General features: G+C 42.5%; 2 protein-coding genes across 6 annotated transcripts in view; one reads left to right on the top strand and one right to left on the bottom strand.

Moving 5' to 3' along the window:
• LOC126544548 (calcineurin subunit B type 2) overlaps positions 1-8567 on the bottom strand; it is a 49099-nt gene extending 40532 nt beyond the window's left edge. Inside the window, exon 1 of one of the 5 annotated variants that reach the window (XM_055077693.2) lies at positions 8160-8567. In XM_055077693.2, coding sequence (XP_054933668.1) covers positions 8160-8192 — 33 coding nt within the window. In that variant the 5' untranslated portion in view covers positions 8193-8567. Of the gene's footprint in view, positions 1-4522; positions 4675-8159 lie in introns of those variants that run through there. The other 4 variants (XM_050191896.3, XM_055077695.2, XM_055077694.2 and 1 more) reach the window with 4 other exon arrangements.
• Positions 4980-25613, top strand: TrpRS (Tryptophanyl-tRNA synthetase). Its single transcript, XM_050191891.2, has 8 exons — positions 4980-5357; positions 5557-5665; positions 7466-7585; positions 10685-10867; positions 12344-12557; positions 17108-17281; positions 21063-21203; positions 23950-25613. Exons 1-8 carry the CDS (start codon positions 5198-5200, stop codon positions 24112-24114), a joined length of 1266 nt encoding a protein of 421 aa, XP_050047848.1. The 5' UTR covers positions 4980-5197; the 3' UTR covers positions 24115-25613.
• Positions 25614-26476: the final 863 nt, after the last annotated feature.

Genomic DNA, 26476 nt, shown 5'->3' with positions numbered 1-26476 from the left:
TCTGGTATGGTGGCATACCTCTGGCCTCCGAGGACAAAAGCTTCTCGCTTTTGTACACTCGTGAGCAGCCTTGTTGCCTCGTTTTGCATGTTCTCGCAGTACAGGTTTCTAAACTCGGTGCACTGTTCATGCCTCATCCATTCTGCTGTTTGTGGCGCTGCGCCGAACTAAAGCTGAACTGAAGATGTTGCGCAGTCCCAAAGTTGCTCAACCAGCGTCATCAGCACACTGGACTAACCCAAATCCGTGAACACAGAACATGTAGGCAACCATGGAGTGCAAACTTCTGCTGCGTAGGTGCATAGGGCTCTTAACATTGGCAGCGAGGTGTTACGTCTATGGGTGAGAGAAATGGGCACAGAAGACCACGCAAAATTCGAGTTGCGGGCGTGCACCTTTTCTTGTATTTTGAAATTTCTTGGCCTTTAATACCTTCAGACTGCATACCCCTATCGGTGCAATTCTCCTTGCATTTATCTCTACAACCGTCAATCTACGCAATCCGTGACCGAAAAAAAAAAGTGGTTTGAAAAGTGTTCGAGGGCCCCTTTAAGCTGTGTCAACCTCACAAAGCCTGAGCACCATTCTACAAAGAAAAACCAACATATTCCCATTTATTTCTGGTCATAGAGAGCATATTGGTATGAATAAAACAGCTAAATAATAATTGAGCAAATATTAATTAGTACTGATTACTTAATTAGTAATTTATTTGCTGAACTATAATCAACTGAAAATTCTCTCCAGCACATCAAAAACACTAGTATAGGCTCTACACAAGGAAGCCAGCATTTAAATCTGAGCCTTCAGGCATCCCATTCAGCATATCAAAAATTATATGTGGGGCCTCGTTGGGCTAAGCAGGAATCCCAATCAGCACAATGTCGACATTCAGTTCATTCAGAAATTTGCATTCAAGGGGTACTAAAAGGCAACTCTAAACAGCAGAACTGAGAAAGTATTTTTACCATCACTTCTTAGTGGAAAAAACTTAAATTACCCAAGGAAAAATTTTACTTTATTGAATTGCACCCAAGAATCCAAGTGTCGGTATGTCAGTATGGTGCTGTACAATTCAAAGTGTTATTGGTGAAGCCACTGTAGCGCAAATTAAACACAAATAACACCCCGAGTGCATGAGCACCCATGGTGTCTGGTCTGATGTTCTTTACATTTGTTTTATTTGTGCTGCAATCGCTTTAGGTGTCAACCAGCTTTCCAAAGAACAATTTTTAAGGCTTTATTGATTTCCCCTTGGGTTAATATAATATAAAGGTTCCAAATTAGCTTGAGTTACGAAGCGTTCTGTTGCATTTGGGCCACTGTAGTGCAGAAATAGCTTTCAAAGCTTTTCCAAGTTGAATCCTTGGTTCTATTAGAATGAAACCTGCATTTCCTTTACTAACAGGCAAATAATCAGGCTTGAGTGGATTCTAAAACCTATGATGCTGCGGCAAGTTCAGGCAGCTTGTCACATGTCTATCGGTTCTCAAATAAACAGAAGCTACCCCCAACAGTTTGATTTATTGACAATTCATGAGAAATGCCTTTGCTACGTTGCCAAAGGCTGCACTTGCATTTCTTTCTTTACTTTTTTAATCTTTTCTCATTAAGACACACAAAATATTAATTTCTCACCCCAGAGATAAAATTTTAACCAGAAATGAGTAAGCGAGACGTAATGAAGTGTCCTTGCTGCAGGTGCCCAATAGCTTGTTGGTGCAATGAAAGAATTACGCACTCAAGTTCATGTGCAAGCTTCGACTATGTACAGTATGAAACCATGCTAATTGGATCATGGCTTAAAATAGTTGCATGTAGATACATGGATATGAAGGATGGCACAAACTTGTCCAGTGCTCCTCGCACGTGTTTCTCTGTGCGAGTTTCTAGAAATTAGCTTTGGCCACACAACACAGTGCGTGTTTGTCTAAACAAAATGTTAACACTAACCTACTTCCCTAACTGCAATTACATGCTCAGAAAGTCATTGAGACACACTTAAGATGCCCCAAGAATGTCCACAATGTCATAACGGATCATCTGCAATAACAGTGCGATAAATAGAGCAAACGAAACAACAATGCTGAACTCAAAGCTACTGATCGAACTATGCCCACTGATGCACATCAACACCTTCCACCCCCTTGTACTTCCTGGCGTTACAGCGTTCTCAGACTTTCCTATAAAAGGTATTTGGATGCTTTTTTAGTAATGATTCCTCACAATAAAGAATCAACGGCCTGAAACTCATCTGCTTAAATGGGCACTCCATGTTCAGAATGCTAACAAAAACAAAAAAAATTGAGTTTCTGGCAACATTCTGTTGCTACAAACTAAGGGCATATTAGCAAGAAATGTACAGCAACAAGACAAACACAATGAACTTCCCAATTACGGACTGAGTGCCTTTTAAGTACATTGTCTATACAAGAAAAAAAATAAGACTGCTGTAATCTTGTCTGCTTAAATGTGCACTGTGGGCTTGAAATGTAGACAAAAAAAAAAAAAGGATTAAGAAAGTTCTTGTGATCTTGTCATTGCAATTTAATTAGCAGTTTGATAGTGCAAATATTCCAAAAAAACACAAAACACAAAGGCAGAGTGTTTACATCTGCTCCAGTATTTTGCACTAACATACCCCTAGTTAGAATAAAAGCTCAACTAGCACGACAGTCCGTCCTTGTGATTGTCACTGTGTACACGCTTTTGGAGGCTATTAAGATGGGACTAGTGACACAGTATTGAGTGGGTGGGTATTACGTCGTCGATGTGCAAAATTAATTAGATTAAACTCATCCACTCAAACATTCTTTAAAATGCAGACCGAAAATTAAGAGGATTAAGAAAGATTCTGTCAACTCTAGTTGCTATCGATGTAAGGGTACGTTAGTGCAGAATACTGCAGCAAACCCAAAAGCAACAAAGAGTGTTGGCGTTTATGTCTATTGCAGTGTTTAGCATTGACACAAAAACCTAGTTAGAATGCAAGACCGAGCAGTCCCGAAACCAGTCCTCATTGTTGCTACATGTTGCTGTGGTGGCTGGTGGCGCAGTCTGGTGGTGGTGGCTCTTCAGGGTGCGCAACACCAGTTTCTTGTTGAATTGCGGCTGACCCCCCCCCCCCACCTCATAACAGTTTGGGAATGTCGAAGCGACGTCTGCCGGCGCGGCTCCGCAAAGGTAAGTAGTACTACACGCACAACGTCCCCACGTTCAACGATCACTGGCGCGTAGCGGAGGTCAGGCCGAAATGGTCACGCTTCGTAGTGCGCGAGCTGAACAAAAAAATGTAAGCATAAAGTTTACCGCGTCGATTCGAATATCGTCAACCGTAGTGAAAGGCGCGCGCGCCTCGGAGGCTTTCAAGTTCTAATCAGCGCACAAATATATCGCTGCGTCGGGTTCACTTCTCAACGAACGGAGTGGGTTACCAGTTGCACACGCATTAGAATTCACGCGAATGCCGTGCGGCCTGGTCATGATTAAGCGGGGGTGGCGAACTGCGCGCTTTTATTGCTTTTTTGTGTGTGCGTTGCTGCGAGCGGTTTGTATCCAATAAGTTACGAAAGAAAAAAAAAAATGATTTTCCTCGTTTTTTCCGTCTGAACGCGTCGGATTCATTCAAACGCACTTCCTCAAACTGCCATGAGTGCGACGGATGCTTCGAAAACGCCGCTACCGCGCCAGTGCATTCATACGTACAAGTGTTGCGCGCTAATTGCACGCCGCGGTTTAGGCGAAAAAAAAAAAGGAAAGTAAACGAATAAGCGCCTGTGTTCTTGTTTTCTTTCCCTCTGCGAACATTTTGGTCGCGTCCAACTAGAGTCCCCCGATAACGTCGCAGCCGGCTCAATTTTTTTTTAAAAAGGAAGAACGCGAAAGAATGCCGTTTTTACACGGACGGAGGGACGGACGTTCACCGTGCACGCTTTTCACCCGTGAAAACGACCCGACCGCAGTAACACAGCGTTCACTGCGGGATGTTTCTCTTCATGTTCAGCGCCACCCTTGTCACCGAAGATGAAGCGAAAACGGATGAAAATTACAACTAAATCGACGAAAGACAATAAATACAAAGCAAAAGAAGTTCCGAAAGAGGAGTATCGCACCGCTATGGTAGCAAGGCTCCTATGCAGCGGGTTCATCACGCAAAAGCCCCACTTTTGGGGGAGGCACAAAAAGACGGGAGGCTGCCTGCCGCAGTCCCGGAAATTCCAATATCCTTAGGCCTAGGGGGACGTTTAAAAAAGCGCCTCGAAGGACGCGCATTACGACGAACAAGCGCGGATCGTGTCACAAGGGCGTGTGTAATGCCCCCGAGGCATTGAAGGATGTAGGAAGAAGGGGGACCCCACCACGGGCGACCAACTCCGCAGCGCAGCTCGCCGTCGAAGTGCTGCAGTGAGTGCGAGTAGCGGTTTCTCCCGAGCGGTGGTGCAGCGTTGGCCCCCACCGTGCACGCACGGACGATTCGATCCGTGCGCAGGTCTAAAGCACGACGAACGTAAGGCAAACTCACCATGTTTGGCGGTGGCTGGCGCGCGCTGCAGCACGATTAATCCGAGCCGCAAAGGACCGCCCAGGAGTAAAACACGACGAATTTTCCTCTACCCGGACTACCCACTATCCACCAGCGCGATCAGACGGCTCGAGGGATGGTAGAGACATCTAGTGCGGTTATTTTCGAATGGCCCCTTCACTTTTATTTTTCTTCCATGTTGACCTTGTCGCCTTGTTGTTTTATTTCAGGCGTCCGTGCGTCAATAATCATGCTCCTTGTGGTTCAAATCATTTGTCACGTTTTTTTATCAATGGCAATAAATGCCCGAGATTGTGCGCGAATTCGTCAAACCGAAAGCAAGAGCTTCAAAATTTATCCGCATGCTGGCGCTAGCGGAGTTTTTACTTCAATGCATATGTGTTTTCGCATGCCGCATCGTCTCTCCACATTTCGCTGCAAATTGACATAGACCAGCGCTGCATAGACAAATAGACAAGCCGTGGACAAACCATTGTACAAATGCGTGTCGATGAAATGCGGCGAACGTGGTCTGAATAACGTGGAGCACTGAGCAATCGCGGAGGCCGAAACTTATGTACCGGCTTGCGTGAATGTACTTGTGAGAGATCTTTCGAGGCGAGAGCGTTAGACCGGCGACCGAAGTAAAACTCGCGACTAAAATAGCATTCATACATGCTACCGGCAGCGATGTCGGCGTGTGTTGAAGACGTGGCCCGGCTTTCTTTGAATGACTGCGGCGATCAAGCGGACAAGAGAACTGACGAAGACGTGGTGAATCCGTGGAATGTGGTCAGTGCGTCGGCGACCGGCATCGACTATGACAAGCTGATCGGTAAGCTAGCTGTCGAAGCAGCCGGAGCCGTTGCGTTTTTGCTAGCGCATGCATGGACATTCAGCATTCAATTGTTATAGAGTGGTGTTTCAGCCTAAGCATTTGACATTTCTCTGCGCGTTATGATCTGGATTTAATACGTACTACGCTTGTGTGTGCCTCCTGTGTTTGCATTTCTTGCCTACACGTTCTGTTTCAGTGAAGTTTGGCTCGTCGAAGGTGACGCAAGACCTCGTGGACAGGATTGAGAGCCTTACAGGGAAGAAAGCGCACCACTTCCTTCGGAGAGGTGTTTTCTTTTCGCACAGGTGCGTGTTTACAACATCCATTACGCTGGTGCACTCACGATCATTGCGATAATTTTACACGCCAGTTTGTAATTAATTTCGATGTTCGTAATTTATTAATGTGGCTATTTACGATGATTCGCTTTGCACTCCCACATCGTCGCGTAAACATTTGAGTGACATATATTAATGACTATTGATTGTTAGCCATTTCACATTTGCTACCTCTGAACTGCAAAACAGCAACAGAGCAGCCGAAACTGGCTCTCACGCCGTCGAACCGGCTGTCGTGCTGGATTCGTTCATTATATCAGAGTGTCTGCAATAAACCAATATTTATTTTGAAAGAGCAAGCACTGCTTCAAGATTGTTTACCTAACTGGGACCCGAAAACCGTGGTTAATAAATTTCTTACAGTCCGCAAATGTTTATGCATGAAGGCTGTGCTGCAACCTTCTTTGCTTCAGGAAAATGGTCATGTGATCGCATTTAGTGTGCTCAAAGTTCGCGGCAGCAATCGAGATGGTTGATTTTCACTGCCCTTTTATTTTTCTCTGAATAGCAGTTGTAGTTGCAGAGAAAGGCAAATACACGACAGTGGCAATAATTTGATCAAATTTCTCTGCTGGCACTTTTGGCATCTGACGGTGAAAGACTGGGTAAAGAATTGCAAAGCTGCTTAACACGGTGGTGCTGTTATGTGTTCAATACCGAGGGCATTCTATTGCCTCTGCCACAATATCCCCAAATAAAAGCCTGCCCTAAATTACAGCATCCATTGTGATGACCAGTGAATGAATGAAATATGTTGCTGCAAATCATTTGGATGTGGGCTGAATACTGACATGTTTCATCTATGGGGATAGCATGGAAGAAGGGTGCGCCATAGATAGGTGGTGGGGGAAAAATGAAGAAACATTTGTATACTGAAATTTAAGTGCGTGTTAAAGAACCCTTGATCCAAATTATTCCAGAGTGCCACACTACGGCGTGCCTCATAATCAAATCATGGTTTTGGCACGTAAAACCCCATAATTTAATTTTAACCAGTGAATGAGGGGAATCCAACTTTGTCATAACGAATGTACAAATAACCTTCTACACTGAAATATTAAGTTGAGCTGTCTTGATAATGTGTTTGTTTAAAGTACAATCATTGTAAGTAACGTTGGCAGTAATTGAAGCAGGCTCGCTGGTCAGTTCTACATAAATAAGTTTGTTCGGCATTTTTGAAAAGTTACATTGTTGATTTGTGGTTGATAATCGAACTTGCTATACAAAGGCACCATGGGAAAGGGTGCATGCTCTTGGGTAACCGAGTTGCGGGGAGGGTTGGGGGCATTGTCACTCCTCTGTTCGTTTAAGCTATTTGCTTACATTGAAAATCATTGTCGATGGTTTATGCTCAATTTTGTTGTCTGCTGTTTTTCTGTTGCATTTGGAAGAAGCATGTCCTGTGTGCCGTCATCTGCTGTTCTGCTGCACTTCTTTTTCCATAAAAAATGAATGTCAAATGACTAGCCCACCGCAGACTTCTGCTGCATGGTGCATTGCAGGGTGTTTTGATGCCTGGAGCTCCAGGTGCAACAGAAGAAAGAATAACATATAAGCACCAGCCTCGTACAGGGCAGGCACTTCTTTTGCATATTATTTGTGGTCCACTGTTCTGTTACATTTGAGAGGAGTGTGTGTGTGTGTCGTGTGTTGTCATCTGGTGTTCTTCTATTGTGCTGCTTATCCTTTCAGGGATGAGCACTGTGTGAGCTTGTGGGCAATCAGCAGAGCTTAAAATTTGTTCTTGTGTTTTTTTTTTTTTTTCAGGGAATTGAACGAGATTCTAAACGCTTATGAACAAAAGAAGCCATTCTACCTCTATACGGGGAGGGGCCCGTCTTCCGATGCCCTGCACATTGGTCACCTGATCCCTTTCATCTTCACCAAGTATGCTCATCTGCAATCTAGAATTCTAGACAAACTGCCAGAAATCATTGGCATAGCTTTCAGGAGGGTTTTGGCCAGTGCTTCAGTTTTGCTGACATTCAATGTAATTGTTTTTCATTCTTGTTTTATCATGCATCACACTTAGTGACTGATCCAGACAATAACGTTAGGAACCTTAAGTGGTCTCAATTACCTAAGCTGGAGCCCTTAGTGAAGACATCAGGCATAGCTTGGGTCTTGCTTTTGGGCCTTAAACTCGATAAATTAAGTTTGATATATGCTTCACGTTTCCGACATTCATATAGCTTCAGTGGTTTGATATATGTGACAGAATTTACTCTCTCTGCGTTTTCTGTAATTCGGCTTCTGTATTCAGGCTGTGCCTGTGACATGAAATTATCTCAGGCACACTCTAATTGGCCGGTCTTGTTACCTCAACAATATTAATGATAGACACAGTGATCATACTGTGAAAGTGCTTGTCAGTGTTCTCCCAGCTTTCTTTTTTTTTTTCTGTAGCAGGAATTTCGGCTCTTGTAAACTGCACATTAACTGCTCAGAAGGACGCTCTTACCTGGCGCATTGTTGTGTCTAGCACTTGCCACATGTTGTTTTGTCAGAGTTGGGCACAAGATCCATAAAAATAGTAGGACTGCTTGTTAAAAAATAACTCGAGGCAAAAGGGACGGAACTAACGCAGTCTGCCACATAGGCAGGCCTTATTGCCAATGCGCAGTCCGGTAGGCTCGTACACAGGAGAATGCAGCATTGTGTCACTGGGCATTGTCATCATGGCAACTTCTTTGTCGCTTCTTTGTTTCTCTGCAGTGTGACTAGGCCGGCAGTTGAAGCATGTCATTGTTCACACTGGTCATTGTTGTCACCGTTGGCCACTTTCCTTAGTGCACGGGTCTGGATATTTTTGCAATGTGCGCTGCAGCATTTTTCAACTCTGCTGCTCTAGGCGGCATGTGGGCGCATTTTAATATCAGCACATAAACAAGCCATCGATTGTTATGTCAGGGACATCGCACATGCACACTGGGATGTAGTACTACACTACACGACGGAGACTTGTGAATTTCTATATAATTGGTTTAGTTAACTGCGGCTCTATGCTTTGAGTTTTCACTTAGATTGATAGATTCACTGCGGCACTACCAAGGGCTAGCCTCCTGATAGTCTAGTTCTGTAATGTAACTTCTCCTGTAGGCTGTTATTCAGTTGTGTCGGAGTTGACTCTTAAATGAGGATGATGTTTTCTTCAACTGCTAAGATTTCTTTCTGAGGAACTCATATGTGTCTTTTTTTGTAGTTTCATGGCTACATTGACTCTTTAACAACAGCACACACATATATATATATATATATATACCCCTAACAATTTAATATTTTCTTGATGTGCAAAACACATTGAGAATATGTATAATGAATGAAAAGAAAAAAACAAAATTTTCATGGGGACGTCAGCAATAGAGGGAAATCCCAGGCAATAAACTAGAAGTGGGCCACTGCAAGCCACTTAAAACTTCGTTTGAAATTTGTACAGACAGCTCCTGCCATATGTGAACCACAGGTGCACATTTCTACTTCACGTGTGTAACACCACTGCAGCAGGAGAACGTGCATTAGTCTGTCTCCCCTGACCGTGCTTTCAAAATAAAAGGAGCCGCATGCCAAATTCCTTATTTCTCATCCTGTGTTCGTGCTCTAAACCTAGAAATAACGCTTGCTGGCCTGTCATTAAGGGTTGGCCGACGACATCTAGCTGGACACTTCGTACTCAGTACCAAAACTCTGCAAAAAATTTTCTTCTTCTGTTATAGTGCTTGTGAACAACACTCGTCAGTAAAGGGTTAAGTAGACATTATCTTCCCCTTTCATAAATTTAAGTCTATTTTGCTAGGAGTCAACGGCAAGGAGTGCGCTACGGTCCACTCTTAAAGGCAACACTTAGCTTTCGTGACGAGGCACTAAACAGAGGGCTACTTGCTTCGAGCAAATTTGTTGAGACAATTTCCTGAAGCAGGCTAAACTGCAAAGCAAGGTCACTGAAAAGGTAACTGAACTGAAACACTGTATTGCTTGTAAGTGGCTGCTGCACCTAGCTTGGTTATTTTTGTGTGCTGTATCTAAATGTATATAGTCCTAAATAAAGTGTTCATGTATACTGTAAAAAGTGTGGGCTCAAGGTAAAGAATCAAGAATATGTGGCGCTCCCTTACCTCCACCCTCATACGCTCACTTTGTCATCTCCATGAGCTTTCTTTTTACTGATCTTAAAGTTCATAGGTTGGCAAGTAAGTGTCGAGGAGAAGTGATCGGCTATTAAAGAAGGTTTTCATAGCTTCACTTTTACTGAGAGCAGCGCTTCGTCAGTGAGAGCATGATGTAAATGTAAGACAGGGTTGATGCCACCTCTGTGAAGATATGGTGCCAAGCTTGTGGTCACAGCATGTTTGGTTAATTACTGAACTTAGTCACATGCTGATCACAAGAAAGGTTAATTATATTGCATTGTAACTTGAGAAATATCGCAGATAGATATATTTTATTAGACATTCAAACAGAAGAGCACTGATTCTAGCCACTGTGGTGGTATAGTGGCTTCGGCATTGCGCTAAGCTCAAGATAGCAGAATCGAGTCTTGGCCGCAGCGGCCATGTTGCAATGGGCATGAAATGCAAAAGTGCCTGTGTACCATGCATTTGGTGCATGTTGAAGAACTCCAGTTCATCAAAATTATCTGGAGTCTCCCACTACGGCGTGCTTCATCACCATACCATGGTTTTGGCATGTGAAACTCCGGAATTTAATTTAATTTTGGAGCTTTGGTTCTACTTCACGTGGCTCTGTCGATGCCTTTTGTGGAAGGGTGGCGCCCTCTGTGTGCTGGCATTTGACTCGAAGCAGGCAGTAGTGCTAAGCGGCACATGACCTTCGAGATTGCTGTCGCAGCAATTCCCGAGTACCTCAGGAGCAGACGTATGCGTCGTCTGGTTCTTTCGACTCTTGTCTTGCCTTGTGGCAATGTTCAACATTAGTGAAATATGTCGCCATGGGTCTGTCATATTGAACAAATGGTAAAACGTTCCGCAGGTGGCTTCAGGACACTTTCGATGTGCCCCTGGTAATCCAGCTCACTGATGACGAGAAGTTTTTATGGAAAGACATGACGGTGGAGGAGACAGAGAAGATGGCCCACGAAAACATGCGAGACATCATCGCCTGTGGCTTTGACCCTGCGAAGACATTCATCTTCACAGACTTTCAGTTTGTGGGGTGAGTTGGCACAGCATTTCAAGCTGAAGTGGGAGTTTTTCTGTCTATGGTCTAATAACTGCTGCTGAATTTTTAAAATTATAAGTGGAGACATCTAGATGCCCTCCGATAACGTGTGAACATTTACACCATAAGGCGAGTGTGTCACATGCTCCACCTTCCTGTCTTTGTGGCATGAAATGAGTGGTTCTTTTTGTAGAGTCTATAATCATTACTTATTTGGAAAGGATTCAAGTTTAAGTGTACCTTACTCCTTTTAAAAGATTACTGCATATTTCTGACTTTTCATTCTTGCACAATGTGAAATGGAAGTCCTAGACCTTGATCCCCTTGAAGAAATAATGGCAAATTCTAAATAATTTGCTACAATAGCTTTCCTACGATCGATTTTCAGTTCTATTTCTCGGGGTGTGTATGCATCATGACGTCGCATGGAAGTAGGACATTGCGATGTTTTAGCACTCTATCTGTCTCCTATGCTGCTACTTGTGCAGCTCGATGCATTCACATTTACAATTTTGTCGTAAGATTCCTGATTTCTAGAAGTTACTGATAATTCTCGTATTGATTGCAATAATTGCAATAATTTGAGATTTGTTTACTCAAAGCCTATTTAGGGTAAAACTAATATGTATGAACAAAATGCAAATAGAATGAAATCCCGATATAACGAACTTGACGGGACTTCGCTAAATTGTTTCTCATTCTGAAAGATCATTATAGTGAAAGGCCCAAAGGCAACCATTTTGCCCGTCAGCCTATCAGTTGTCACTGTATGAGCGATCCACGAAGCATCGCTGTTGGCTCTCTGTCCGTGCTGTTGCTATTTTCCGTAGATTCCGCCAGCACACACCGGCTGGCAAATGAGCGGCTGGCAAATCACTGGTCACTCCTACTTTGGCCTTGGCCGTCACAGCTGGCTGATCGTTAGCTGTGGAAGCGAATAACCGAAGTCGAATTAACGATGTTGACTGTTGTTGATTTTGGTCTTGTTTGGCAGATTTATTATTCTAACAGATATTATTATTTTGCATAAGGCCTTTCCTAGCATACATTTAGATTTGGTGGTCTCACAAGTGAGTGGATTGTGATGGCATTTGAGCATGGTTTTAATGGAATTCTTATGAGAGAAGTGTGGCAGTACTTGATCTGTTGTCCTGCAGTGACTTTCTCTTCATTAATGTGGACATTGTGATACACTCTATTCACAGAACCTATTTGCACATTGAACATTGCCATTCATAAATGTGAGGCCTTAAAACTAGCTTTTTTTAGATGATGCCATTTGCTTGTGTTTGTGGTGTCACTACTATTTATTTGATACACCAATAAAGAATTGCCTGTTTGCTATAGCTGTTATACTCACATTAGTGGGAATCATTGACTGTGAGTCATCTGATGGTAGACATAAAAAAAAAAGTTACATTTTCTATTAGTTATGCTCCACATTCCCTTCTCTGTTCCTCTGTGAAATAGGAGGTGCCCCGAGTTCTACAAGAACATTGTCAGGATACGGCGAGGTGTCACCTTCAACCAGGTGAAAGGCATCTTTGGTTTTGGTGACAGCGACTCCATCGGCAAGATTAGTTTCCCGGCTGTCCAGGCTGCGCCGGCACTGAGTTCATCTTTTCCATTCATCTTTGGAGAGAAGAGCCGTGTTCCTTGCCTCATTCCTTGTGGAATCGACCAGGTAAAGATTCCAGTCCCAACTTCAATTTTCGGCACGTGTCGGAAAGAAGTTAATGGAATGAAAGATTACGATACTGCCACTCTACGTGTAGCCGGCAATCGCTCAACCATAATTTGCCCTGCTTATTGAATAAATTTTCTTATATTCGGTATCGATAGTATTATATTATTTAGAACATCTGATTTGTTTGAGTCATCTTTTGTTTCTTTCATACTTGCAATGCTACTTTTTAATGCATGGTGTATGTTTTTATTGATGTGCTGTGGATTGGTGTGAATCAAGTGCTAAAGCTTTCTGCCAAATTTTTTAAGCTTATCTTGCAGCTGTTGCTATTGTTGTATTTCAGTTTACGAGCATGCACAATATTCTTTTGAGTTGAAGCGTTCGTTAAGTGCGTGTGTATATGGTTTTTCTGTGCTGTTACATGCCACATCCTTATTCAATTTTTGTGTAGGCATTTTCTGCCCAAGCTTGCAATCATAGGTTGTCTTACAGTGGGGGTGTTTTCAAAGTGTCTTCCTACAGCTTTTCTTTTTTTACAGTGAAGCTGTTTATGCGGACCGTGTGCCGTTGTTGTTGGGCTTCGCTAAAAAGGGGCCACATGACCTAGTGGGAGAGGAAAACAAGAGCTGAACAGGAGGAAAGCGGTTAGAGTGACCCCTTTCCCCCTGTGAGAATGCTATCTCATGCAAATCTTATTTAATTTTATTTCATTTATTGTACCTTCAAGGCCTGAAGGTGTTACAGAAGGGAGTGGAACGAAATACAGAGCATGTGCAGATAACAGGGTATAACAGTAAAAAAAATTAGAAAGAAATTTGAAAGTGCGGAATAACAAAAGTATTCTTCAATAGTAGTTCTAAAAGCAGATGTATCGGTTATGTTAACAATTGAGGCCGGCCGATGATTCCATTCATTGGTAGTTTTAGGAATAAATCAATAAAAAAGTAGGTCCGTGCGACAGTGTGGAACGCTCAATTTATGCCAATGGTCAGTACGAGATGATATATATGCAGGTCCGGACAAAAGTTCACTTTTTAATTCGAGATTGTAATAATAAATTTTAAATAATAAATAATAATAAATAATAAATTCTTATACGGTTGTCACACGGTGCATGTTTGCCGATTGAGCCAGATTGGCATTGAATTTATCGACGATTGATTCCACCCTGCCGCGAAAGAAACAAATGTTATGCTGGCGGTTTGCAGCCAATGAACAGTGCCCAGCAATTGAAATGTGATACTGGGAGCATGTGGCTGCCGGCACTTCTTGTGCCAACAAGAAGTGAGAGTCAAATCCAACCAATCGTCACAACGATTACAGTGCCCGCATCTCCAGTGGTGGGCCTTGTGGCCATATACGGAGCTTTGGATTAGTAGTTCCACTCATTCCATCCAACCTTCAACTATGGGAAGACCACGAGTAGTACGTACTCCTGAGAAAGAAGCTGCCTATCGCAAGCGTCGGCGATAGTTGGCTCATGAATGGGCTCGTCGTTGTAGGGCCGACCCCGAGCTGTGTGTCAGAGATGCTGAGTTGCTACTAAAGCATGCTCACCACGCGAAGCACACACAAGCAAAAATTAGGCAAAAGAATAGTGAAACAAAAAAGTTACAGTATAGACTGTTTGCAAAGTTTGACTTGCATAGTGTAACACTCAGTGTAACTAACACAGCTTTGCTATTCGGCCATCTTCATGGACTGTAAGGGGCAATGATTTTTCTCACCCTCTGTAGAGGGTCAGTGGGTCAGCAATACTAGACTGACAATAAACATTTAGATTTAGTGCACTGTATTATCATATTTGCATTTGTCTTTGTTTTACCGAAGCTAGCATGTACAGGACAGAGTTTCTTACAATATTATCTAGAGAGAAATCTGGCACCTCCATCTATGCAAGTGAATGCTTTGCCATGCAATAGGAATGACAGGCTATATGGGCACTATGGCTTGTCACAATTGTGGCTTGGCCTAGAGATCTTGTCATGGCTGCACAAATAAAGCATTCTTTGGACATAATTTTCACAACAGCTTTTGGGTAAACCACAATACCTCTTTCGTTGATGTTTACTCACATATACTACAAGTAAGCAAAGAAAACGTAAGCATATGACTAAAACCGATGCAGTGAATCTGGACTCTGTCATCTTTTGTTGAACTTACGATACTCTCGCTGGCTGCTGGAGAACAACTGCCTGTGGCACGTGGTATGGTCAGAGCTCTCATGCACGCGCTTGAAATGCCTGGCTGTTGGATCTGGCCTTACTTCGTGGGGAGATTAAATGTTGCATGTTGTAGTCTTGGTGTCTTTCTTAAGATTCGCGACCGAGTTCAAGAAACCACATTCCTGTAAACTTTAACAGCCTGCTGGTAGAGTTCATGTTTGGCATAAACTGTACAACTTAATTTGGGCACTTATGCTTGGATTAAATGTGTTCATACCTTATAATACAGCAGAAACGATCACTTTTCATACTGTTGTAGCAGATATAATGTATCTTCCGGACTACATATGCCACAATTTTTCCCCAAATGTCGTGGGGGCGTTTTGTGTGACAGTGCAACTTATATACTCTCGCACGACCAATGTGAGTGTTTTTTTTTTTCACGAGTACAGGAAACCACGCTTAGCAACATTATGAAAGAAATCAAAATCATATATTAACAGTGGAGTCACTGCAATCATGGAGTGCGCTCCAATCATGGAGCGCACTTGCGCAATGATGTACGGTGCTTCTGATCAGTGTCGACAGATAAATAGGCGGTTTCCTGAGAATAAACTTTAATTTGAGGTTAGTGCTCATCCTGTCTGGTCTTCCTTTCTTTTGTCCCCATGTTTCTTGTGCTTCAAGTCAAGTATGCAGTCTCACAAACTCGCCCAAATTTCAGCTTTTATAGACAAAATTTGCTAGACACATCTTAAAGGTGTCCTGGTACTGCAAGAAAGTTGCCAATCCAAAGGCCTTACTTTCTGCCATTTCTACATGTACAATAGCACCATTGCTACCTAAGGTAATTGTAAGAAACTATATAATTAGAAATATGTAAATAGACCTGTGTTTTCCTTTAAAATTAAAAAAATATGTTGTGCATAGTGCTGGTCTGTTTTCGCTCAAATTTCACAGCAAGAAAACATCTTGTAGTTTAGATTGCTTATTACACTTGCTATCGTTGCCTGGTTTGTAAAAAAAAAAACAAGCAAAGTTGTCTTTGTCTTGGGTCTAGGGGGTATGACCTTACCTGTTCACTTCTGGCATCTGCAGCATGACAGAGCATGGTCATAAAAGGGATGCAGACAATGGCCAATTTGCATTTTTTCTTGAGAAACCAGGCAAAGGACACTGCCAAATGTATGAAGTGATCTGAATCATAAAACAGTTTTGCTGAGAAATGTGAGCAAAAATAGAGGAGTGCAGTACAAAATCATTCCTAATGAAAAATCTGTTTCGGTCAAAAGATGAAGCATTGATAGCAATAGCAGTGTATTAGAGAACTACACGAAGTAGTCATAGTTTTATTGGCCGTATAAATTGCAGTGAGCGTTCACTTACTAATTAAACGAACAAGCATGGTGCAACGTAAGCACAGGCAAGCATGAAGAAATATCACTGGACGACTGCAAACACTCATCGTCGCAATGCTGGCATGATGAGCAACGCCGGCCTCTGGGAGCGACCACTTTCTCGCGCTGCTTCTAGCTTTAACACGTCTTCTAAACTTGAGATTGCATGACCTCCAACGCTAGGCCCGCGGGAAGACAGCATGCATGAAGCGATCGGCCATCTTGGCTCACCCAAACTGCACTCGCCCCACAATACCTGCAAGGTAGGGCGCATGGGCTGCGGAAGCGCTCAGCAGCATGGACAGTCATGCGCAGCCATGACTGGGCTAGAGTAGATGCGCACTCACGTGACCCCCTGGCGTTACTGCGCACTCAAAACTAGCCCCTCCCTTTGAGTGTGCTTATTGAACCAAACCGCCGTCCTCTGCTCACACTTTCTTTCACACCCATAGCGTATGACGCGCAAGGCGCAACAGAATATTGTCGCACTTGAACTTCATGCAGACCATCATTATGACAGTGATGGCAAAATTTGCCTGGTTAAAAAATTACGGGGTTTTATGTGCCAAAACCACTTTCTGATTATGAGGCGTGGTGTGTGGTGTGAAATTCGCCTGGTGTGTCCATATAACTGCTATTGCAATAAAATTTTAAAAGAGAAAAGCGTGTTTCACCGCATAGTGATCTACACACCATGCTAGCTAGGCCTAGTTGAGACGGTTTTGATTGTGTCAACATTCAGTTTGACAAGGTGTGTGTGTAACAGATCTCGGAGGCCGTGTTACTGTTGCACCTTTTCGTCTCCCATGCGTCACCGTGCGCTATGGAGATTGTGTGGTGGGAGCAGAGAGCAACAAAACAGAGGTTGCACATGGCAACGTTTTATTAGGCTCAAAAGAGACGTATCAAGTTAAGCAAAGTTAGTAGATTACAGTTCCTGAATACTACGTTTCATGTTTTACACTCCTGTGCACGACTGCTTCAGGATCCTTATTTCCGGATGACCCGGGACGTGGCGCCCAAGCTGGGCTATCCCAAGCCTGCCCTGCTGCACTCGGTGTTCTTCCCGGCGCTGCAGGGGGCACAAAGCAAGATGAGCGCCAGCGACCCCAACTCGTCAATATTCCTCACTGACACCCCTGCTCAGATCAAGAACAAGGTGATCCTTGATTAAGTGATTGATTGACTATGATGAAACTGAACAGACATTGACAAAGGTGAAGGTGGCTCAATACAGTGGGATCTCGTTAATTCGAACTCGCTTGGTTTGAACTGGTGCTGTGGTCCTGTCAAAATTATGCGTAGTGTTTTAATGTGCGAAAACTCCCTATAATTTGAATACTTAGGCGTTTGCAACTGTTAATTTTCACATACCATGCTGCCAAATAAGCTTTCAGCAGCATCTAAGTCCTCCATTCAATGAGCTTCCTTTAATTTGAACAAGATTTTGGGCCCTTTCGAGTTCAAATTATTGAGGTTCGATTGAAGTGCAACATTCTGGTCTGCATAAAACAAGACTCCCAGGTGCTTAGTTTAATTGTTTATTGAACCCTTATTCACGATACCAGTGTAGGCCAGGCAACAAGTGTGCATAACATCTGACTAAAACCTGCCTACCTGTAACAGAAAAGCTATACAAATCATTTCAGAGTGATATACAACCTTCATGAATATGTAAGTGTCGCAGAATAGAGAAGGCTGAAGATTGAAGCGGAAAGCAGATATATGACCATACATAGTGACATACACCGTAACAAGAAAACAAAACAGCAGTATGGTTAATATCACAACTGTGAGGCCCAAAATGTAATTTTTTTAAATAATCTTTACTTTGAATCTGTCTGGTATCTTCATGATTCTTCCTGACCACTTGAAGTTTTGTCAGACTCTTGATGTTATTGATTGGCGAAGTTTAATTTCTCAAAGAAATACTTAATTAAATTAAGTTAATCTTAACCAGAAAATTTTTTAACATGCACCAAGGACTTGATACAAGAATGTTGGGATTAGAGACAGTGTGAACAATGAGGGCAGAGAATGAATTCACTGGACAAGAGCTAAGCTTCAACTAATTTTTTTTCAGAAAAAGAAAAAGGTTCAGTTACGGAAGTTATCTATAGATGTTGTGTCCTGCCCCAATTTGAATTGTAAACTTGTAAGTGAATTGTAAACTTGTAAACATTCGCTTACTAACTAAATGAACAAGCATGCTGTCACGCTCACACGCAAAAATGAACACATCTCAGTCGGTGACTCTGGTCTCTTGCTGTCAAAACGCTGGCGTGAGTAAGAGCGGCAGCAGCAGCAGCGAGTGTGTGTTAACTTTCGTGCTGCCTCTCGCTTCAACGCAAACAAAGCGGCGATGACACAGCACACAGTAAGCTATCAGCACTAGGCGCACCTAGACTTTGTCCCCTTCGTAGATCGCTTTTGAGATAGGGCCTGTGTGACTGTGCTCAGCCGTGCCATATGCATTATACATTATACATATATGCATTATACATTATATATGCATCATACATTATACATTATATGCACTATACATTTATACATTTAAGTACTATTAACTAGATTTCAGGTCAACCAGGAAGCTTGTATATGAGAAACAAAGAAAAGTATAATTATACAGTTGACTTGCATTAATTTGGCCCTGACAGGTACGACGGAATTGATCGAATTATCTGGCGGATCGAATTAAACAAGACAAAGAAAAGCGCCAAAACACTTCATTTGGCAGTATTTGCCCTACTCTAACATGCCCCCGAACCAAACTCACGCCCACTTTCTATCTGTCTGAAGTAGAAAATTAATGCAGAAAAGACATTACAGGTCCTAAACAAAGTAAAAGTCTAACTTGCGCCTGATTTTTTAGGAAGAAAGATGGGGCAAGGTCTAATATGTGCTTCACATTGGCGGGCGGTTTCTTAATGCCAGCTTCGCCGCATCGCATCTGTGTTATGCGGTAATGTATACAAGGGCTCGAAGGTGATGCTAGTATTGTTCACGATTGCACCGAGCAGGCAAGTTACGGCCCAATTTTCTTGAAAAAAAAAGAAATAGAAGGCATGCATTAGACTAGATTAAATACAGTTATCGGACATTGTGAGCTATTGCATGAAAATTTTCCTAGGGCAGGCCGGAAATAGGCGTTTTCGACGAGAGTTGAGGTGTGACCAACACATGCCCTGTCCCTTAAGCTCCGCCCAGACAGACGCTCAAACTAGAGGGGTTGCTATTGGGGTCAGCATAGGGGTTAAATGCATGCATGCTTACTGGTCAAGTTCAAATTATCCAGCCAAAGCCAATTTTAGGATCTAAATAATGAAAATTTGGGCCAATAGGAATGCATGGGCACTGGCCGAGGCTTTCGGTTGGGATAAAATTAACCAGAGTCGAATTAACAGAAGTCTACTGTATCTGGTGGACCATGAAAGTGACAGAGAGTGATGAAGAAAGTATAGACAAGACATTCCAAAATGCGCGTGCAGTTAACTTGCGTTAATTTGACTCTGACAGTACCGGCGGAATTGATCAAATTATCCGGCGTTTCGAATTAAGCAACATGCAGAAAAAATGCCAACACACACAGGTGGTTCATTTAGCAGTATTTGCCCAATTCTAATAGAGCCCGAGTCAAACGCGCATCCACTTTCTTTGAAGTGTGTAAAGTAGAAAACTAAAGATGACATCAAAGCTCCTAAAATGTAAATCTAACATGCACTCGATTTTTTTGGCAAAAAAGAAAATAATAAGGAAATGGGTAAGAGTTTTAAATGTATTAGACCATAGTGGTGCAATCCACCTTTGTTATGCGGCAAAGCATACAAACGTCTCGAAGGTGGGTTTTGGTTTCGTATTCAGTTACATGACAAAGGCAATTTTCAGCTCAATTTCCTCAAAAAAAAATTTGCATTAGGATAAGGTAAATGCAGTAATCATACATTGTTAGCTACTGTTATTGCATAAACATCTTCCTAGGGCAAGCCTAAAATAGGTGCTTATGATGGGAGCTGACATGTTTTCAATGCATTCAGCGTTCGCTAAGCTTTTCCGAGACAGATGCTGCCACTATAGGGGCTGCTGTCGGGGTCACCATAAGGGTACAGCGTGCTGAATGGTCAAGTTCAAATTATCTGGCCAAGGCCAAGTTCAAGATCGGAATAACAAAAGTTTGGGCCAATAGAAATGTGTGGGCACTAGTTGGACCTTCGGTCAAGATCGAATTAAGTGAGAGATCAAATTAACTGGAGTTGAATTAACGGTACTCGACTATACTAGAATGTAGTGCTCGTCGAAGGTGATTAGGGCAATACTACAGCACCACACATTCTTTTGAAGGAATTGAAACATGATGAGATTGACCAAATAATAAATTGCTTTGGGTAAATCACGACAGTGAATTCCTAGGCTTCTTAAGGTGGGAGATGCTTACCCAACGACTGGTAACTATTGCCAGAAGTGATCTCCTCCAGGTGTTTGTTCAGGAACTGAGTTGTCTGAACAATTACTGTGGTTCTGCTAAACTAGAGTCATTTAGAAGAGTTTCCACTTGCATCATTGTTTCTTCTGTGACTTCTTTCTTCCAAGAAGTGTTCTCTCTTATAGTTTTCAAGGGAAACTAATATTTAACAACTTTGAATAGCAAATTGTCGATCTAATAGGAATTGAATTGTGCAGACTACTCGATTCATACTCGAAATTTCGAATATTCGTTCACCGCTGGTGCTGAGCAATGGCTTGTACCACGACAGTGCTGGTGCTCGAATGCAGAGCAAACTGCAGAGGTTTTATGCTTTAACCGAAGTCTTTATCGCTTTTGTGCTTTTAAAAAGATGTGAGGACTTTGCTGGAAATAGTTAATGTACTTTGTATCATTAGCGTTTTAAAAGTGTGGCAGGATGAATGTATACATTTTCCTTTCTTTTCACCACTCGATGCAGATCAACAAGTATGCCTTTTCTGGAGGTGGTGCTACCATTGAAGAACACAAGGAAAAAGGAGGTAACTGCGATGTGGACATATCATACCAGTATCTCCGCTTCTTCCTCGATGATGACGAGAGGCTGGAACAGATTCGCAAGGTATGTGACACATTCTCTTGAAGAGCTTATTTTAATGCCATAGTTGCTGGATTTTTCGTAAAGTTTACAAACAGCTGTAAAGCTTATGGCTTGTACAGTTACTTGTCAACTTGCTAGCTCACAGCCTTTTGTTGGACATATTGAACAAACCAAGATGCACTGCACCCAAGTAGGAAACATTCTAGGTGTAGATGGATTGCCAAAGTTCCATGGGATTATAGTGATAATGCTTGGGGTCCTTTCAATTCCTCACAGTAATGTTGAATGTGAACAGGTATTTAATGCTACGAACAAAACCCAAACGGAATATCACTTGCCAGTCTCTGACCATACCTGTGCAAGTCTTCTTGTGGTGAAAGGACACCATATAGCTAGTTGCCTCGACGAAGCTCATTAAGACAAGTTACTGAAGTAGGCAAAATCAACAACAATAAGGTCGGTGTGATTTAGGAATTATATGTTCTTGTCACTCTCGGCTGTTCCAAGTTTTCTGCTGCTCGTGTGTTCCGTCTAACGGTAAATCATCGTAGCGAAGTGCGTACGATCTTGCTACAGGAGTGTGCTCAAGGCAAACTTTTAAAAAATACACACTAGTCGCTCCACCTCCCCTTGTACGCCCCACAGGTGATCTTTAATGTATGGGATGCTGAATGTTGCACAAGGGCAGAAAAGTGCGAGTGCGTAAATTAATGATATGGTGTCAGAAAAAAAAAAGGCAATTTCAACCAGCCATGTTTGGTGTTTGGTCGCTCGCGTTCCGTGCTTGTTTTTACAACTATAAGCACGACACCGTGTGTAAAAAGAAAGAGTTTGTAGTCTCACTTTGTCCTGTAAATCTGTGCCTCTGTCTCTGTTATTTGTGTCATGCTTTCAAGTCAGCACATTGTGAAAGTTAAAAGACACAGCGAAGCTTTGGTTTTGATACATTGCTGGCAAGGTGGTTGGAATGTTGCTGGCACCTCTCCCAAACCGAGGCTAGTAAAGTCTAGTCATTCAGCAGTCACCACCCTTGCCAAAACCGTGGGACAAGCCAAGCAACGCTGCTCAGTTGTGAAGGCTGCATTTGCTGTTTGTTGCGCAAGTTTTTTGTGCCTACTGTTTGTTGATTTATGCGTTAAGTAGCGACATAATCCTGGGCTACCTCTTCAAGCAGTTTTGTTTTAAATGGCACCAATGTTACCTTGGATGTCTGCGCTGTCTCAGTGCAGTCGATTTTGGTTATGTTGCCAAGGAATGGCGACCCGATCAATGTGTTGATTGTCCTTCCATCTGCAGCATGACACTGATCGAGATATGAACTGACCAGGTCGCCGGCAAGCATATGTGCACGTAGCAGCGTGTTAACAAACTACGGCAGTATACTCGAATGATCACGTTCGTGACATTTGCCACTAGCACCAGGCGAATCTACGGGTGAGAGTGTTCCTGGCACTATGCCAAGAATGCCATTGCTTATAGGTGCCTATGCTTAACTAGTCATGGAAAATCTGATGAACGTATCCCCGAAAGTAATAACTCAAGAATGCCACACGTTTTTTGGTCACTTGAAGAGTAAGGTCGCCTTATTCTGGTGAATCTGATATTTCATGCTCCCAATAAGTGAGACTTTTAGCAGTTGTCGATGGATCCGTATTATCGGTTGGTTACTCCACCTGACACAGCTATTTACCGGACATTGTGTTCGGTAGCCAAATTTTCTTGGTCCCCAGTTTTGTGTACTAGCTCAATGAGACTTTGCAATCGCTGCAAATTACCTCCAAGATACGGAACGCAAGTCGCATAATGCGCTCAGTCGTGTAGACAGCCTGTGCAGCCAGGAATGGGCTAGAGGAGGAGACACACTCTCCTCCCCCAGAGCACACTTTGTCATATTACCTCTAGCATTGGATTTGTGAGAACATGGCACGCATCAAGCTACTATCCTTATCGGCTCGGCTCCTCGGATCCACAGCACATGGCGCGTGGAGTGCTATCGTATCGCACTTGCCCTTTATATGCAATATCGCGAAGGTGGCGAAAATTTTATCTATAGTGTCTGTATCAATCGCTATGGCAATAAAGAAAAGAAAAGAGAGATAGCAAGCAATGATGATGGCTAGAAAGAGTGAAGAACTGTGCAACTGGTGCTCACAATGTTTGAATTCAGCGCATTCAGAATCCGTGATGAGTGCAAGATAGAAAAATCATTCACAATAAGAACAGTCATTAAAATGTTTTGCTTTAGAGTGAACCCCAAGGCAAGAAATGATACAGTCGAACAATAGTATAATGAATTATTGGATGCAATGATAAAAGGATAAAATGTGATCGTTCGTGCTTTGTATCAATGAATATTCCCCTGCTCTAATGAAGCAGAGACATGCAGACTCCAACACTTGGTTATAGAGGAGCAAATTTTTCTTTACATGCGGTCCAAAATATGTATTATAATCCATAGGAAAGATGTCAAATACAGTGTCCGACCAGTTTTTTGAGCACCTAATAAAAGGAATATTGCTTATAAGCAATAGTCACTTATGAAAGTAGGTATCTTCATTTACCAAAGTATTTTTCTGTCAGATGTCTTTTTATCCTAACGAGGTTTCACTGTGCGTCATTATATTGTGGGTGGCATCTTCACATAAAGGGTATTGAACCATGATGGAGGTTTAGCTTTCAGAATTTTGTGTTGAAAATCTGTTTAGCGATAGCGCTGTCTGTGTTGGCCAGGTTTTAACATTGCAGTCTTTGTGTTTTTTTTTTTTAGGATTACACTAGTGGAGAGCTGTTGACGGGCTACCTGAAGAAGGAATTGATCGGCATCCTGCAGAAGATCATTGCTGACCACCAAACTGCCAGGAAGGCTGTCACCGATGATGTCATAGCCAAGTTCACAACTCCGAGGCCACTAGAAGTCAAGCGGCAATGTTAGATGCCTTGCTGTACAGTGTGCATTCTCCAACTTCCGGTTATTAACTTCCATATGCAGGAAGTTTGTGTGGGTTGCAGTGGCGTACTGTAATGAGAACTTTTTGTGTAAGAATTATTCGATTATGCCAATGCGCAACCGCTCTTGTTTTTCATTTGCTGCCTTGTGGAGTGCCTTGGTGGAGCAACTCCATTTTGATTCCAGTGTGGGCATGTGACCATATTGGGTAACTTTGAAAGCGTTAAGAATTAACGTACGGAAATGGAAAGTATGATCATGTGACATCTGGTATATACTGCAGTAACATTTTTGTAACAATTTTCAGGTTATGCGAAACAACATCCACCTTTTCTTTTCATTTGCTGTGGAATAAAATGGTGCTTGGTGGAAAAACTTACTTTTTCGCTCCAGTGAGAACATAGGACCAGATAAGGTCACTTAGAAATAATGAAAATTAAGGCCCAGAATAGGGAAGTGTGATAAAGCACTTGTCAATGTGTGTTGCAATGGAACATTTGTGTAAGAATTCTGGGTTTGTGCCAAAGCTGTCTCCTTTATTTTGTTTGTCACCGAATAACGGGAGATTTTATGGATAAGCTCCCTTTTGACTTCAGTGTGAGCTGGCAACAAGATGGAATCATTGAAAATCATAAATTAAGACCCTGAAACAGGATGCACTTTTTAGTGGCATTTGGCGCATTGTTAGGAAGCCATTTGTGTAAGAATTTTTGCTTTATACCAAAGTAGAATCTTTATGTTTTTTTGCCACAACGTAGCGAGGATTTTGCAGAGGAAGTTCCTTTTGAGTCCCATATTAGCTCACTACCAGTTAAAACCTCTTGGAACTTTTCATGATATCCTCTTGGAGATTATGAAAAATCGAAACTTAGAAATGGGAAGCATAATTAAATGCCATTGAGCGCATGATCACACTTTTGTAAAGGTCTTCAGATTATGTTGAAATGCAGTCTTTTTTTTTGTGTTTTCCATGAAGTGGAGATACTCAATTTTGATTCTGAGCAGGGAAACAGATAAGGCCCCTTTAAGAGCACGAAGAACCAAGGACTAGAAGGGATAAGCATGATGCGACACCAGGAGGCATGGAACAGAAGTCCGTTCCAAGCTGTTTGGTTGTTATGGTAACCATGGTGAAGGTACATTTGCCTTTTCACCAAATGGTGCTAGCACGTGATGGCCTCTCAGTGACTCAACATGTTTTTTATGTCAGGCAATGCGAGATAGTGGATTTTCTCTTATGAAATGTTTGTTTCCCAGCGCACCCTGTGCAGTGGAATGAAGAACAATTGGATATTGCAGATCTGCAAGCGTTAACCTTTGTGTAATTGTAATTGAATGAAGTGCTGGGTACTGTGCTTCTAGTGTCTGTGGAGAAACAGTTTCGTCTTGCATGACGTGAGCACTGCCTTCCGAGTCGACAGCTTGCTGAAACAGAAGTGTTTCAATGAGGCTTTATAAATAAAAGGACTTTTTTAATGTGCTGAGAGGTTTGTTTGACTCCTAAAATCTGGAGAAAGGGCATCGGGTTGTGCACTAAAGCAGCTGAATGCTGTTGTGTACAGAAAAACGTTAATTGTGACTTGAAGAGTTGCTTGTGCGGTGCATCAAAACCAGCAGCGTTGGGTGTGCTTGCACAACATTGTTCAAGATTTTAGTTCAGAAGAAACTTTAGTGCAAGGTGCCATTTCAGAGAGGACACAAACAGGGCAGCAAATGAGCTGAAGCCAAGAGCTTCTAAACATATAGGTCATGCTTCCAGTTCAGGTGGTAAAAAAGTGAACCAGATTATAGGACACTAAAGCAAAACACAAACTGATAGATTAGCTTTCCAAAAAGGTGTCTGTGACAAAACGCAGCAGCTCTAAGTGAAAAGATCATGTAAGCATACAGCAGTATTGGTTCCGCCAGTGAAATTATGGAACCAGCTCTTGATAAGGGTTATGTCTTATTCTTCAGTCTCGTGGCTTGGAGGTCAAGAGGTTCAATGGCCTCTGCCTTGTTTTAGTTGGCACTCGCGTATAGCAAGTAGGGCCTCCTCTGACGAAGACTTGTTGGAGTCCCGACGACAAAGATGAATCTTTTTTAATGAGGCTGTAGAGGTTGAAAAAGTGTGCTTCTAGATCTTTTAGGGCCAGCTTTCTTTGAAAGGTAGGACGGTAAATTGGGTAGCAACGTCGTAACAGTGCCCGGGACCAGTGCTAGTACCTCCGTACCTCCTGTCCATAAGCTACATGCCCATAATCACGTAGAACAATATTTGGCTCGAAGTGCTTGCAGACCGCCGATGTCGTTACGGTGCAAGTTCTTTTCCCGTTGATTTCCAAGATTGTCATCCTTTCCGGCTCCA

Source organism: Dermacentor andersoni, chromosome 10, assembly GCF_023375885.2.
Source record: "Dermacentor andersoni chromosome 10, qqDerAnde1_hic_scaffold, whole genome shotgun sequence".
Taxonomy (NCBI): Eukaryota; Metazoa; Arthropoda; class Arachnida; order Ixodida; family Ixodidae; genus Dermacentor; species Dermacentor andersoni.
Note: the sequence above shows the minus strand (reverse complement) of the source record. Positions and strands in the feature narration are given on the sequence as shown.